This window comes from Copadichromis virginalis, linkage group LG15 (assembly GCF_057382275.1).
Source record: "Copadichromis virginalis isolate Kocher_CV1m ecotype Utaka linkage group LG15, C_Virginalis_male_GT1.1, whole genome shotgun sequence".
NCBI lineage: Eukaryota > Metazoa > Chordata > Actinopteri > Cichliformes > Cichlidae > Copadichromis > Copadichromis virginalis.
The window spans coordinates 41,224,476-41,240,349 of record NC_140632.1 but is presented as its reverse complement, the minus strand read 5'-3'; the positions used below and the strand labels follow the sequence as shown (position 1 = coordinate 41,240,349).

At 43.7% G+C, this 15,874-nt stretch overlaps 1 protein-coding gene across 2 annotated transcripts in view; it reads left to right on the top strand.

The window, feature by feature from the left end:
• The window catches only part of szt2 (SZT2 subunit of KICSTOR complex), a 104,884-nt gene that overhangs the window by 18,502 nt on the left and 70,508 nt on the right, over positions 1–15,874 (top strand). For both annotated transcript variants that reach the window (XM_085433433.1, XM_085433432.1), the window contains 17 exons: positions 2,161–2,288; positions 2,507–2,771; positions 3,827–4,004; positions 4,114–4,206; positions 4,416–4,491; positions 6,327–6,617; positions 6,785–6,920; positions 8,157–8,337; positions 8,540–8,725; positions 8,958–9,191; positions 9,418–9,634; positions 9,984–10,058; positions 10,241–10,379; positions 13,090–13,225; positions 13,477–13,597; positions 13,767–13,919; positions 14,489–14,591. In XM_085433433.1, coding sequence (XP_085289559.1) covers positions 2,161–2,288; positions 2,507–2,771; positions 3,827–4,004; positions 4,114–4,206; positions 4,416–4,491; positions 6,327–6,617; positions 6,785–6,920; positions 8,157–8,337; positions 8,540–8,725; positions 8,958–9,191; positions 9,418–9,634; positions 9,984–10,058; positions 10,241–10,379; positions 13,090–13,225; positions 13,477–13,597; positions 13,767–13,919; positions 14,489–14,591 — 2,712 coding nt within the window. The remainder of the gene's footprint in view (positions 1–2,160; positions 2,289–2,506; positions 2,772–3,826; positions 4,005–4,113; positions 4,207–4,415; positions 4,492–6,326; positions 6,618–6,784; positions 6,921–8,156; positions 8,338–8,539; positions 8,726–8,957; positions 9,192–9,417; positions 9,635–9,983; positions 10,059–10,240; positions 10,380–13,089; positions 13,226–13,476; positions 13,598–13,766; positions 13,920–14,488; positions 14,592–15,874) is intronic.

Sequence of the window (15,874 nt, the reverse complement as noted above, 5' to 3'; positions counted from 1 at the left end):
TTTAAGACACTTCCAGTTTAGACTGATATTTAAACCTGGGATCTACATCCATGTTTTATATACAAGGTTTTTATCCACGAACATGAATTATGAAAGTCTCAGCGGGATGCTGGCCTCGCTGTATTTATATGTATTAACACTGATACTATCACAGGCTGCAGTTTTGTCTGCTGCTCTTCAGCTTTGTAATTTGTTTTAGTGGAGAACCAGCCTCACTGCTGATGAGCCAAGGATTACACATGAACTATAGTTTTAATTCAAAGAGATGATGTGGACAGATCAAACTTTCTGTTTACATTATTTGTGCTGGTGCGACTGAGTAATGCAATAATTCAGTTTTCTGTGTGAAACAGCACTCACTGCATGCTTGAAGCTGACAGCAATAGTTTAAAATAGTTGGCAGTATTTACTGGTACACCTCAGAAACACTGAATGTGGATTGTAGTGATATTTGAAGCCAAACTCTGTTGGGTCGGCAGGATATTTGTCAGGGATGATTATTGATACCTGTTATTCTATATAAGAGTGTCACACAGACACTGCACTCTGAACAGTGCAGATCAGCCTATTTAACACCACATGCAGTTTACACGAGACAGTTTTATTTCTTATATGAATGTTATTTATTTTAACTGTCATGAACAGGATGTGACACGTCATAATAATAACAACTGTGCTGCATTAAAACAGCAGGTGGGATAGCCAATCGTTAAGTGATGACGTCTGAACAAACTGCTCCGTGTTTATTAAGGCTGCTGTGTTTTTAACATGTTTTAATACTTTGTACCTTGTTCTAATCTCAACAAGCCCATAAAAACAGTCAGTGATCACTGTCGGCCTCTCACTGTTCATTTTACAGCTCAGTGTTTAAACCCTTACGATGTAGCTGCAGCCCAGCAGCAGTATGTTAATGACTAACCTCGTATTGTGGATGGATTATCTCAGTTGTTCTCCTGCTGCAGTTTGGTACGTTTACAGCATCCTGCCATGCCATTACATTTGTCTCTAACCATCAGGAATCCTCAGGTTAACTTTTATCCAGTGGAAGAAAGTTAGCTTCATCCTCCAGCTTCACTGTGTTTATGCTAACATAGCTGTGTGGCTAGCGATCACGTAGCACATCATTATATAGCAGCTAGCCCAACTTCAGTAACCCTACAAACGTCACTGCTGTTTAGTTTTCTGTCTTCATTTATGCTGGAAGTGACAGCAGAGCCGTACGTTTGAACCAGAACGTGCCAGATATCATTTAATCTGGAGACTTCCCACGTACCACTAGATGGAGCCAAAGTACCACCAGTGGTACGCGTACCACAGTTTGCGAACCACTGATGTAGCGGGAATGCAGAGACTGGTGATGCTTAAACTGACAGCATGGGGCCATGACATATTTGTAAACATGTAAAGTTATGCTGATGTTTATAAACAGAAGCATACTGGAGTCTATCCTAATACTTAGAATGGGTTAACTGGGAAACAATAAAAGACTTCCTGTGCTTAACTAACAGTTAACTCTGGGTGTCAATACTGAATTAAGACTGTTGTTTAGATGTTTGTGTCTTATTTTAAGTTTAAACTACAAACCTATAAACACACACAAATAATTTCTACACTTAGGTTAAAAATAGAAATATTGTTAAATGACTCGTCTCTCCCTGACTTTGACCTGATAAATCATGTTTGCTCCTCCCCTAATTCAGCGCTTCAGATGCTTGCTGTGGAGGTTCAGCTGTCCCTCACAGGCTTATTGGCTCCTTTGATGATGCTTAATCCCCAGTCCCAGTCACATAAGCATAGAGACCAGTCAACAACCACTGGTTAACATGGAAACATTCAAATTTATTTGCTTTGGGAAATGCATGTCGGTCATTTAGCAGTCGGTCAGAAGGATTTTGGCTTGTGAGGGTTTCATCGACTGGTCTCTCGGCCTTGTGCCTGGGCTTGTACTGTGGTGCAGATATGGGTTCATGTAAGTGCTTATGCAAAACTAGGTGCAGTGGAACTGTCTGTATTTTAACCAGCACTGTTTTCTACATGTGTGAAATTGAGGTTTTATGTACTAACGTAATCTATCCTTGTGGGTTCAACTGATCCTTCATCATCCTGTCAGACCCGGGTTCCTCTTCTCAGTGTCTTTTCTGTGCTGTTGTTCCCCAGCAGGTCTCTATCTCAGGATCGCAGCAGTCAGTCTCCTTGGACCGACCTCCTGTCTCAGCCTCACAAACACAAGGAGCTGGCCAACTACTGCAGCATGCTGCAGGAGCATTACCACCAGAGCTACGTCAAAGGTGATCTGTGTCCACCAACACGAATGCTTCAAGCTTAACTGAGTAGTCAAAAAGAAAAATCCTTACTCCACCAAAACACACACACAACTGAGGATCTAAGGTTAAGTCCATCACAGCAGTGCAACATGTCACAGTCATCCATGATTTCACAGGTGTTAAAATACAGTGACTGAAACTCGTCCGAGCGTCGTTTGGTCACGTGTCCATGTTCTTGTCAGGTGTATACCGCAGCCTGCAGCAGTCCTACAACATCAGCTCCCAGGACGTCCTGATGGCGATGGACTACTGTGAAGAATCGCTGCAGGAGATCGACATCACCTCCTTCCTGCAGACGCTATGTGGACACATCAGGGTCTTCAGGGAACACGGCAAGACTCCAGGATGGGGAGGAGGGCCTCTGAAAGCTTCAAGGAGCCCTGCCACGTTTATCCTTGGTGAAGCTGAGGGGGAGCAACTCGATGATAAAGTGGCCTCTTCATGCAGGTGAAGCCAATCATCAGAATCAGACACATGCCAGTCTTTGAGAAACGAGTTGCTTCTATTTAACAAAGTTAAGTTACAGCTTATCACCTTCTTATATTTAGCTTTACATAAAACATCTCAGCATAGGGGGTAACCCATGTTTCTGCCCATCTGTCTGTGGATCTGTTTATCTGGGGCTAGTGGCATGCAAACCATCAGCATACAGTTTAGTCATTTGGTAATGATTTAAACTGTCCAGCAGGTGGTGCTGTCTGAGCTGGTGAATTCACATCCACAGAGGCCTACGTCAGGGTTTTCTTCACATGTGCTGATGTTGGTGTGACTCAAACATACTTTGATTCGTTTGTTATATTAATGAACTTTATTTATTCTCCACTTTTCTGTAAAAAGAGGGTTTAGTTCTATTATAAACAAATCTTTGTTTCTTGTAGTCACACTTCTAAGCACTCGTCTTCTCACTGTGCTTTACATGGTCAGGGAAAGACTTAGTAAACTGCAGTAAAAACTATAACATTAGACCTCCAGACCAGCCCCTGCAAGCAAGCGAGCGTGCGGAAGAAGAGCTCCAGTTTACCAGGATGAGATCTCTGACAGGAGCCGAAAGAACGAACACAGCACAAAACTATGATACAACTAAGCAGAGTTTTAGTGTCATTTAGCTTCATGAAAATGTTTGTAATGTAAGAAGTATAGATGGTGTCTGTTTCCTAAATGCAGTCTGCCACCGGTGGGCCTGTGCTCCCACAGTGGGCTGCTCTGTTGGAATAATGTGGCGCTCTGAGACCTCCAGGATGCCAGAGCTGTTTGAGACGTGATAAATGCATGTTTCCCTTTCACCAGTCATCATTCAAATAAAGCAACAAACCACCACACCATGTTGCTAATTGTCCTTTGATGAATCACATCTGTTAACACGTTCCAGTTCATAAGTTTGCTGTCAGTGTGTTGGCTTTTCCCTTCCAAAGCACTTTTATAACGACTGTTTTAAGGTCAGTCTGCAATAAGATTCATGTTAACTGACACAGTTATTAATTGTGTGGTATTTCTGGCTGCAGTACTGAAGTGGAGGACACCAGTGAGGCTGAATCCAGAGGAGTTCCTGATTCCTCTGCTCCTACATCTCCACCGATCAAGGAAGAGCCCAAGAAAGGAGCGATAGCAGAATTCCCTCTGACGCTGCTGCAGACACAACCCGCGTGTGACGTGTATCCAGATCTGCACAAAATAATACAGGTAGTGTCTGAAGGGGGATCCCGTACTCTTCAGTTCCTTAAAGCTGATTCTTGGACCAGAAAGCTAACGGCTTTAAATAATTATCATTTCAATTTTAAACTGTTGTCAGGATAAATTCATGGAGATCCTTTCTCAGTATTTCAAAAGTGTTCCCTCCAACCCACACTACTTCTACTACTCTCCACCTTCATCCAAGAAAGAGGTGAGTTTGCTGTAAATTTGCTACAATATCATGCGTCACATAGCAGGTTAGATGTTATAAAGAGGGATGGATGTCATCAAGGATTTGGACAAATCAGATGTTGGGGGGGAAACTAAAAACTGTTTATTTCAGAGAAGCAAACCGAAGAGAGGTGAGTCTGTATCTCTATATCTGAGCATGAACCTTGCTGCTCTGATTTTCCTTCACAGGAGTCGGAGGACGGCGAGATGAAAAGACGGGCGAGTGAAGAGCTGCTGTCAGAAGCTGAGCCCGCCACTGAAGACGGTAAAGGCCGTTCTGAAACGTTTGCCTTTAGTTTGGGTTTGTTGTTAGTCTCCCGTCAGCACTGTGGTCACACATTCAGTTGTTCAGTGTTCAGCAGTAACAAATGTTAAAGGTGGAGGACCTTTCATGTTTCGTCCTTCATTAAGCACAAGTTGTTATACTGCTAAGCTTCCCTGAAGCTTCTGTGCAGGAGTATCGTAGCTTTTTTGTGTTTGTTGTTTCTTTTCTTCCTCCTGTAGCTGTTGATAACCTGTAGCCAAAAGGCTGATAGTGGAATCATCGAAATTACTGTGAAAACGTGACTCAACAAAAGGGCTGTTGTTGTTGGAGGAGGCTACAAAAGATAAAATGTGAGACTGATAGAAAGGGAAAATAAAACGAGTGAATTTTCAGCAGTCGTCCATCCTGTGCTCTGAGCACAGATATTTCTCTCCAGTCAATAACAGCACCTGCCTGCTCGTGAGCGTTACACAAGTGGCTTTTTATAATGGAAAGCAATCGTTATGGTGACTTCAGCGTCTGGGAGAAAGGTGTAGAAGAACTCAAAGCAGGGTGAAGATGAGGAAGACTCTGAGGCCGAGCCCAGTTAAACTGATCATTTTAGTACGGCTCATTTCACATTTAATATCCAGTTAGTGCTTCATCAGTTAGTTTTTAATCAGCCGTCGTTATTTCAGCGACTTCTGTTTCATGCTTTAGAAACGCGAGACACATCGCCTCCTTTTGAGGTGTCCCAACTTCAATAAATGTGGAGCAATGAAACAAACAGCAGAGGCCCAGAAGAGTGAGGTCCAACGCACACAGGAGAAGAAGTCTGCAGCATCACATCAGCACACGTCTCCTGCTAAGAACACACTTGAAAATGCTTTTATAACATCGGGGTTAACGCCCCTTCTCACGTCGATTGCAGATCAAATACATCGATTGCAGTAAATGGTACATCTTAGATGGCTAAAAACAGACACAGAAGTTCCTCTTTCTATAACAGCTTCCATACATGGCAGTAAATTTCCAGCCTAGACGGTCCCTGAGGGCTTGTCCTTTTCTTGACTTGTCTTCTGTCATCTGTTACCAAGCAAACTGAAATGCAGTTAGAAGCTAAATGAATTTCGGGCTTTTGGCCTGGCAGGATTATGTGTTTGTAAGCGTGTGCGCTGTTTATCCTTCTGTGCTCCAAGTCACCTACACTATAGATTGTGAGGACATAGCGCTTCACAAAGCTTAAAACCTTCTTTAAGAGACTGAGCATCAACTCTGAATGAGCACAAACATGCAATGTGTATAAAATAATTATAGCTGCACCTGTAAAAAAAGGTTAACATGGTGGCAATAACTTTAATAAGCATCTCTAATGCAACATCAGTGCTGTGGGATATATTACTAATACAATGTTAATAATGCAGGTTATATTGTAGCAGTAAATGATCTCTGTACAGGTGTCTGATACTCGTCTGTGTATTCATATACAGTTATATGCCTTTACTGTTAGACACTGACACAAACACATAAGTTATAACTCAGTGAGTAACCTTCAGGGATTCCAGACGTTCATGTGGAGTCCTTTATTTCCTGGAACGCCCAATGCAGTCCTGCGTTATCGAGAGAACAACGTCAAGACAGGGGTCGCTTTTCCCGTAGTCGGCATGTAGCCCACATATGCACAACAATGCATAACAGGCAGGATCCACGTGGTCCCTGCGGGTCAATAAAAAGCCTGAAAGTAAAATAAAGTCTTTCCTAAAACCTTATTTAACCAAAGACGTGAAACAACAAAAAGAGTTTGCAGAGTTTATGATTCTTAGGACTACTTTAAAGTTGTCTTGCTACACTTGCAGAAAATGTGCCGTCTTCCTGCATAATGACGGAGAGCGACACCGATCTGGTGGTGGAGTATGAGGAGCACCCAGGCAGCAGCTCCCAGGGAGAGGGTGAGGACCAGTCCCTGTCTGACTCCAACACTGTGAACCAGGACCAGGACTCGTTCAGCATCCTGGAGGGAGAGTCCCTGCTGGAGAACGAGGCCCCACAGCTGGACATGCCACCACTGTTTGTTCACATCACCTGCTCTGTCAACATGAAGAGCTGCCATGGCTCCGTGCCCATGCAGACGCTGCCCACGTGCCTGGGTGAGTACAGCTGACTGCTTTCCACCTAAGTGGCTTCTTTCTGTGCAAGGAAGCATATCTGAAGCTGTGTTACTCTTTTGCTTCTATAAATCACCACTTTGGACAAAGAGCTTCTTCTTCACACTGTTAATTTTGTTCCCGAGCTTACTTCACAGTTGTGTTTGCAGGTGAGGTCATTTCCTGCCTGGAGAATGCTGAGGCGGTGCAGTCTGTAGATCTGAACGAACTCTCGGTCACGCTGGATATTTTTGTTCTGACGCTGCCTCTGGAGATCGAAGCCATGGCGGACTTCCATCATAACAGGTCGTGTGCAAAATCCAGTTTTTTTAATCTCAATTTTACATCCTGATCGATTGCAGTAAAGATCCTTTGTAGGAGCGTTGGTAGGATTTTAATGAAATCACACTTTTTAAAAGCGGTGACACGGAGCAGAAATAAAGACAGAAACTGGTGACGTTGCTTATTCTGCAGTGAATTTCTCAAATGGCCTTTAAAGAGTTATTGATGCCTCTTTGGGCAGGACGTTACTCACTTTCCTGGATTTGACCACAAAAAGCAAACAGAATGAAAGGAAAGCTGAACATGAACCAAAAACAGACCCTTTCAGAGAACAAAGGATCTTTCTGCACTGCTCTCTGAATTAAAGTGGCTCCAGCACAGATGAACCAGGAACACCTTTGAAAGAGAAACACGACAAACTGGACCACAGTTTGTCAGCGTTTATGTTACCCAGTCCTAGTGCTCGTTAGCTCTGCTGGTGACCTGTCCAAGGTGTACACCGCCTCTCAACCTGTGATAGTCGCAGCCAGATGAAGAGATGAATAAATGTCAGGCAGATGAAACTCAATGAGAGCATTTTAGCAAATCACAAGCTTTGAAAGTAAAAAACAGCTCTGTGAGATGGAGGCGGAGCTTCATTTTAGACACACCCCACTCAGGACCCTGGACCTCTATCTGCCTGTATATAATCATCCATAATGCACATCTAAGAAAACACTGCAGCATCAGTCTGGATCTCACTGACAGTTATAGAAAAGGCTGAACTGACAGTTGGTAGATGGACTCCAACAAGCCTTAGAAAAGCAAAGCAACAGTTGTGGCTGTGTCGGTATTTCACTGATGACTACACCAGCACATCTGGAATATCACTCCATTCATTTTACTACAATTAAACACGTGCTGTTTCCTTTTATTTATTTCATTTTTTTAAGTTGAATTAATTGATTATTTTATCCACAGAAAATATCTTATTTCAGTCATTTTTCATTCAAAGACTGCTAATTTCCTGCTACCAAGTTATTATTGTTTCTATCATCGTGTAAACCTAAAAACCGAGGTGACAAAAATAATCAATTGTAATTTTTGTCTTCATGTTCAGTAGTTATTGCTTATTTTAGATTAAATTGACGGGATTGGAAGTGATGATTAGCAGCAGCACCAGAGTGAAGCTGTTGGCAGGAGACCCATGCACGCACTGCGTCTTTGAGTCAGTCTGAGTGTGGACTCCATGATGTTCACGTCAGCTGTCTCCGTGTGTAGGTACACCTCAGAGAGCAGCATGAATCGTTCACCAGGGCAGCCCTCCTCCTATCGCTCTGACGAGGAGCTGATGGCCGTGCTGGACAGTCTGAGGGGAGGAGGTGTCAACGGCATCTCTGGTGACCCCTTATCCAAACTCCCACTTCCCCACAAGTTGGCAATCCTGGCCACAATGGACGAGGTGAGTCCTCCCACACGTGACAGGTGGGCAGCTTTTCCACATTACTGAAGCGTGCAGCGTTCGTACACTTCACAAGAGCATTTCTAATAGTCTTTGTGAAAGATTCACTGAACAGATATCTGTGCTTCCTGCTGTTCCTGCACACACACACACACACACTAGCAGTGCTGCTCTTATCCTGGTTTCTCTCGGTGTGATTCAGATCCGCTGGCTGCTGGAGGATGAGATCGTCTCTGCTCTGCGTCACTCTCGGGTCATCGGCCCGGCCACGCTGCAGAAAGTGGCGGAGCACGTTTTACGCTCCAGCGGTCGACCGCACTGTCACTGTGAGGAAGTCCCGCTTCAGTTTGTCTTTGGGCCTGAACAGTCGCTGGAAAAATTCAAAGAGGCAAGAAGAACAAACAGGATTTAAACTTGAGACACAAAGTTTCTCCAGGAATGTTCTACAAAAACATGTCTGCACATATTTGTATGAGAACATGATAGGAGTTAATTAATGAATCTTTAATTTTGTTCTTGCATATGTGCCTACAGGCTGATTCACAGGCATGCACAGAGGTTTGTTACTTCTGTATAGATGGACGTATGAATATAAAGTACAACGTTTGTTTATCTTGCAGGAGTTTCGTAGGATGTCTTTCTCTGGCTATGTGTTAAATGGAGAACAGGCCGGCTTCTACTATATGTCTCTGAGCAGACTGCACCCTCAGAGGATCCGAGAGACCGAGAGGCTGTCTGAGAGCACTGCATCCCCCCCACAACAGCCTGCTGCCGCCACCATATCCTGCAGTGCTGCAGCTCAGGCGGAGACCACGACGCTCGAGAGCGAAGCAGGAGCTCAGGCCGACAGTGAGGTTAGATACATCAGTGACTGTGATGTGCAGAGGAGGGAAAATACATCAGATCAGCCTTCATCTGTCCAGCTGTGCATTCAGTTTGTTTTTATGTTATTATTGACATCAGCATAAATCCATGATCGGAAATAAATCAGGTTAAATTTTAAGACGTATAGTTGGTAGAGTTTATCTGCAGGAGTTTATCAGACAGAATGACTCTAACTTTTACTTGAACTCTGTGCAGAGTGAGGACAGGAAGCCAGTCAGTGACACGACTCCGGACGCTGGTGAATCAGTTGCAGCCTTGAAGCCTGAAGCAGATGACTCTGTTAGCATGGTTGGGGACAGAGGTCAGCCCAGTACCCCCCAGCTGCAGGCAGAGAGCTGCACAGAGGCCAGCTCACCCCCAAAGACCCCCTCGAGTGTCAGCCTGGCTGAGTCCGTGCAGTCGGCCTCTCACAGTGAGTTTCACATTCATACCTGTTTAGGTTTGCTTGTTTCACTGTTTTGTTGCACGTGTGTCATCATCATGTCCAGTGATGATGACACACCTTACATTTGTACTTTATTCATTCCAGAAGTTGGTCAGTAAAAAAAGAAACTTCATATAAAAAGATAAATATAATGCATAATAAATCTTAATAAATACAAGTATTAAAAAAATAAAGTCCGTGTAAAAGTAAAATGTGAAGATATTGTAACAGTAACCGATTCTTTCAGCGTGGTGCACCGTTCGGGTTTCAGCTCTGTAGTTTAACCTGCGTAGAACAGAGACGCGCTCCTCTATCACTTCTTGTTTTCTCTCCTCAGGTGGCGGCAAACTCAGGCCGAGTCGAGTCCAGAGTGTCGTCTCCAGCCAAGGCAGCCTGGACTCAGACATGCAGGGTAAGTGCTGCACAAAGCTGAGTGAGAGGCTCCCTGTGGGGGAGAGTCATAGAAACACCTGAAAGGTTCAAAGTGTCTGCTTTACAGAGTCTTAATTCTTATGTTATAGACGGTTCATGTCAATGCGTCTTCAGAAGAATGGTGGAAACATGTTAAATACAGACGTAATGCTGTGTTGACAGGTTATGATGGTGGCAGCAGCGACTCTGAGTGTGAGAGCTCCACCCTGGATGAACAGGAGTGCCAGGCCCGGCTTATGCCAGACTTCTGGCTCATTGTTAAGATCCACCAGGACAGAGTGACGGTGTACTCCCACTCCAGGTCAGAGTCATTTAGTGATTCCCATTTTTCATTCATTTAGTAACAAGTGACCTAAAAACAACTATACAGGTTTTAATTGAAGCAACTGTAACAAGTTTTCAAAGAAGCCCCTGTTTAAGGACCCGTTTTTATTTTTATAGACATGAAAAATCAGAACCGTTTAAAGCAGGGTGTCGGACTCCAGGCCTCGAGGGCCGGTGTCCTGCAGGTTTTAGATCTCACCCCGGGTCAGCACACCTGGATCACATGATGAGTTCATTACCAGGCCTCTGGGGAACGTCACGACCAGGGCTCTAGAGTGCCACCAATTTGGTTGCAAATGCGAGCAAATTTTTCAGTGGTGCGACTAAAAAAAAATATTTGGTTGCACCTGTGCGACCAACTGTTCAGGTAGCAAAAAAAAAAATCTGCAACCTTCCCTGTGGTCAACAACAGACACACATTTTGTCCCTATCGTGGACTGAACCAATCAGAGATAGTCAGGGGCGGGACCTCTCTGATTGGCCGTGGTCCAGTTGAAAGTGCAGGTGGAAGTGGGAGGTGAGTAGCTTGAATAAAGCGATATTATTCATTAAATCCTGACTTTTAAATATAACTGTGTTTTGCCAGAAACGCCAGATTCTCAGATTAAAGCTCACAAAACCATTTCAACAACAACCAAACAGCAGATGAGAGCAGGTACACGGACTCCACACAAAGACGTAAACACAGACCCGACGCATCAGAATCAGCTTTGTCTTTCTCGGCTTTCTCGCCCGACGGCCCGCAGACGGACACGCTGTCGGAGCTCAGCGATCCTGATGCGTCCGGTCCGCGCTGTGTTTACGTCTTTTTGCGCTGATTCTGAGCTGCAGGTTTTGTCTCTCCAGCCAAAATCCACCGAGCCAGCAGCAAAAGAAGCAGCAAACTGCGCTTCACATCTGATCAATGTCGTCATGAATTTTGCTGTTTTGCTTCCACGACTATTAAAGTCACACTCCATGCACAGCTAGCTCTCTCTCTCTCTCTCTCTGTACTTCAAGAACAGTTTCCGTCTCCAATCTCTGTTTTCTGTATTATTCATTGGCTTATTACCCACCAGTCTACCGTTGTTCACAGCGCTGTGGCTGCTGTCTTTTTCTTTTTCACTTAAATGTCCTCGGACAAGAAAGCCTGTTTTTTCTGTTGTTCAATACTGAAGAAATTTAAACTTTATATGCAGAACGTTGTAGAATATTTTTAAGGTTATCTGCTATAAAAAGCCAGACCAGGAAAATCTCCTTCATGTTTTTCTGTGTTTTATTCTCAGTTACTTTCACACAAAGGCCTCTGCTGTGATGTTCACAATTCTGATGAAGTCAGTGCTGATAAATGATCAGAATTATAATATTTCTGACTGTCTGAGGCTAAGTTGAATCGAATCGGGACTTTGAAAACCTGAATCGAATGGATTATAGAAATCAGTGATGATACCCAGCCCTAGTGAGCAGCCTAGGCCCGACAGAAGTGGATGTAGCTGTAATAGGAAAAGAACTATTGCTAACTTTTCTGTTAAGGCCGGATCCTTCTGAAATTCATAGCCAGTGCTCTGACACGGTGTCATCAGTCTTTGAATGCTGAAAAACCACATTATATAAATTATTATAAAATTTGTGTGCGCCTAACTTTTGTGCCGGTACGCCTAACTTTAAAAAGTTAGGCGTACCGGTACGCCCATGGCAAAAAGTTAGTCTAGAGCCCTGACGACATGCTGAGGAAGTAATTTAGCCGTTTAAATCAGCTGTGATGGATCACATCTAAAACCTGCAGGACGCCGGCCCTCGAGGCCTGGAGCTGGACAGTCCTGACTTGCAGAGAGGTAGACGTTGATAAGTCAGATTGGACTTCTCTTTTTTCACATTTGTGCACTCAGATATTAAATGCATTATTCATTTGCAACACAATTTTCACTACACAAGCTTCTCATTTTTCGTTTTTAGTGGTAATAGTTTTTTGACCTGGCTGCTCAAAGATTTGCTTTAAACCTCTCTGAGAAGCGGAGATATTAAACTCATGTAATATTTTTCATGGTTTATAAACATGAACTCTGTGAATAGCTTTGCTCTGACTTTCTGTGACTTCTTCCAGACTAAGTCCAGACTGGTAACCAGTTATTCTTAATTGAAACACTTACTACATACCTTATTATTGCATGTTGTTACTGTAACTTCTAGTATGTGCTTCGTGACCATGAAAGGATTTGATCCATGAAACATCACAGTGCTAAAAGATTTACTTCCAGTTATTTGAAGTTCTTATTATTTAACAGTACAGTCTGTTTGTAGGTCATGTTGTCAGGTGTAATGGTATTTCTGGATGGCTCCCAGTTATCAGCTCTGTAGCTCTTGTAACCCTTGTGGCTCTTCCGGTTTCTGTCATATCAAAGTCGAGTTTGGATCAGAAGTTAGTGATGGCGGTCTCGGTCGATGCATGTACGCTTGGAAAAACAGTCGACTGATATATACTACGGTGTCAAACTCGCCATTAATGGGAGGTCGCCAGATGTTATCTTTATGAGGGAAAGTCTATCAAATACAAATGTTGTTTTCCTTTGACTCTTTCTTATTTTTCATTTTTCTTTTAGTCAAACGTTTTTCCTTTCTGACACTAGAGGCACTAAAAACAAGTCTGAGCTTACTTTCATAACTTTGATCACGGCTGTTCATCCTTTGGGTGTGTTGTGTCGTTACAGATGCTTCAGTGAGGGAAAAGAGGTCGGCACCGAGGAGCTGGAGAAGAAGGAGGAAGAGCAGGAGTTGCCTGAATGCTTACAGCTGCATCAAATGGTGGTCAGGAAGATCGGAGAAATGTGCAGAGTTGTGAATCAGGTAGTTACCTCAGCACCCCAAGCTGCGTCTCTTTCATTGTTTGTAGCAGCATAATGTCCTCGTAAGTGGACATCAGGCCCTTGTAGAGCAAAATTGAGTATTTTAGTCTAAATAACCCAAAATGTGATGTCCACATATGTGGATGCAGGTCCTAGGAGGTTAATTGCTGGATCATTTTCAGACATTTAAGAGGATTGAAACTTGCATTTTCAGTCTACTGCTCGGTGTTTGCACACTCTGTGCTTTTGTAGCGTATGCTGCTCCAGGACCTGCACGACAGCCATCTGTGTAACAAGCTGCTGGTGGCTGAGAGTGAGGAAGACATCTGGAAGAGTGAGCCTCACTGCAGGCAGAGGCTCAACACCGCTGATGGTGAGTGAGAACAAGCTGCAGGTAGTTTTACAGTGTTTTATATTAACGCTGGGATTCCTCACAAAGGGTTTCAGAGCCTATAAGACATTTGCAGTCTTCTGTCATGTTGCACTCTGCAGTTAGTCCTCTGCAAATAAAGTTGTAAATATTGGTATTTCTCTAACCACAGACTACAGCACAGAGGAGAGCTACCAGGCCAGAGATTATCTGGCTGCTACCATGCAGTTTATCCCAGGGCACTTTGCCTGCGATGTGGTTTGGCGCACAATCATCCACATTCACCCCCGCCTCAAGATGGGACCCAACATGGGAGTGGCCAGAGGTGAGAGGAACGTCCGGGTGCTCGGCTTTAAACGCGTGCAGTCATTTCAGTTCAGTGTATGATAAATCTCTTCTTACTCCGAGGAGTCGCTGTGTAGGATTTAAATGGCTCCAAAGCAAAAACAGGATTTGTAATTCTGTTATTAAATGTGCACCCGTAGCTATGAATCCATGCGTTTTAATTAGCTTTAACTGGGAACATGTGGACTCTTTTTCATGGCTCACTGCCATATTTTCGCTCAGGTTATGATCCAACTTTTTCAATTCCAGTATGATACTGAGGGCTGGACTAATCTTTGATACAGAGAGCTGAAGAAATAAGTGCTTGTGACTGAGCAGTGACTCGAGTCACAGCAGCGACTGCTGTAACGTCCTGTTGGACGCTGGTTGTTGCAGTGGGCTGCAGTTGGGACTGTGGTTGTACTGAGTGTGTACTTGATGTGCAGTTCTCATATTTACATCAATTATGTGCTTATTAGAATCTTTCTCTGTTTCAATCCAGCGAAGATGATGTTCCTAAATCAGTGGATTTGTTCTGTAAACGTGGATGTTTCTGTCTTCCTGTCGCAGCGATCCAGGCCCTGCGCTCTGTGTTGAATGCCTTCTGCGTGGTCAACAGGAAGAACATGTTTGTCTACCAGGAGCGTTCCACTAAATCAGTCTTCTACCTCAGGTTTGACTCTCTGTTACTTCTTTTCTTCTCCAGTGGGTCCAGTTTTGTCCCCAAAGTATTTTTCAGCATTTCGCCCCCGATGCTTAAAGAAAGCTCCCAGTATAAACTTCCCAGTATAAACTTTCCTCTATATTGCGAGAGCTTTGTGAAGATTGTTGTGACACGGCTCTCCTTGACTTTTTTCCATCTCGTTTGCTGGAAGCAAAAATCCACCCACAGATGTTCTTACAACAGCAGTGTGGTGGAGGAGAAATCCGACTTCCTGGTAATTGAACTGCTGTCAAACAGGACATCGCAAGGAAACAATTTTGTGATGTTTGTGCCAGATGGAGGAGCTTCCAAATCGCAGTGTTCACTCTGAGGCTGGAGCCAGCGTTTCCTCTCATGCTTGCTGACGCAGTTCCCCGTTCACAGTGAAACACAGTCAGTTAACTTACTGTGTTGTGTTTAACTAAAGATTTGCTGGAGTTGAACACAACACTTTGTGTGCGTGTTTGTTTGATTCATAAGGTGGAGTCCACGGCATTGAAATGTGGGTTTTTGATGTATTTGGAAAAGAAAATATTTTATTTGCATAAGAACCGTCGTCAAATGTTATAAATCGGCCTGACAGGCATGCAGTCATTGTTCTTTACAAACCAGCAGTGTGTCATCCCAACATTAGCATCGAATCTTTTCTATTTAGTTTCTTTGTTTATTTAAGTCGCACATCCTCAGCAATCGCTCTCCTTAGAACGCACCTGCAGCAGACGGTCTTTGGTTTGAAGGGTTTGTCACTGGAGAAATAGCTGAGACGGTCACGATGGTTCCATTTCAGTTGTTATTCAGGACGTCTCTGGATGTGGTGCAGAGGGAAAGCACGAAGCATGTGCTGCTGCTGCACACAGGTGATCAGCTGATGATCGTATCAGCTGTTTCATTGTGTGTTGTTCTGCAGGAAAAGCGCTAAAATCCCTTGTTTGAGAATAAAACAGGAAACAAACAACAGAATACGGAGTTTCATGTAAATCAGTCTGTGTGTGAATGTGTGTATTTATATAGATTATTGAGGTGACGTAGTGACGATAAAAACAGCGGCGAGACGTATGTAATGTTACACCTCAGCAGCATCTTTGCTCCGACATGAATTTGTGATGAGGATTCAAGCGTACGTATTGATTGGAGCGTGAGTGATTAGAGCAGTTTATCTACACTCAAAGTGGCAGCACATCGACGTTTCTCTGCACAGGCAAAGCAGAAAGTAAGTATTGTAATTTACCTCTAATGTGTTTCAGATATGCAGC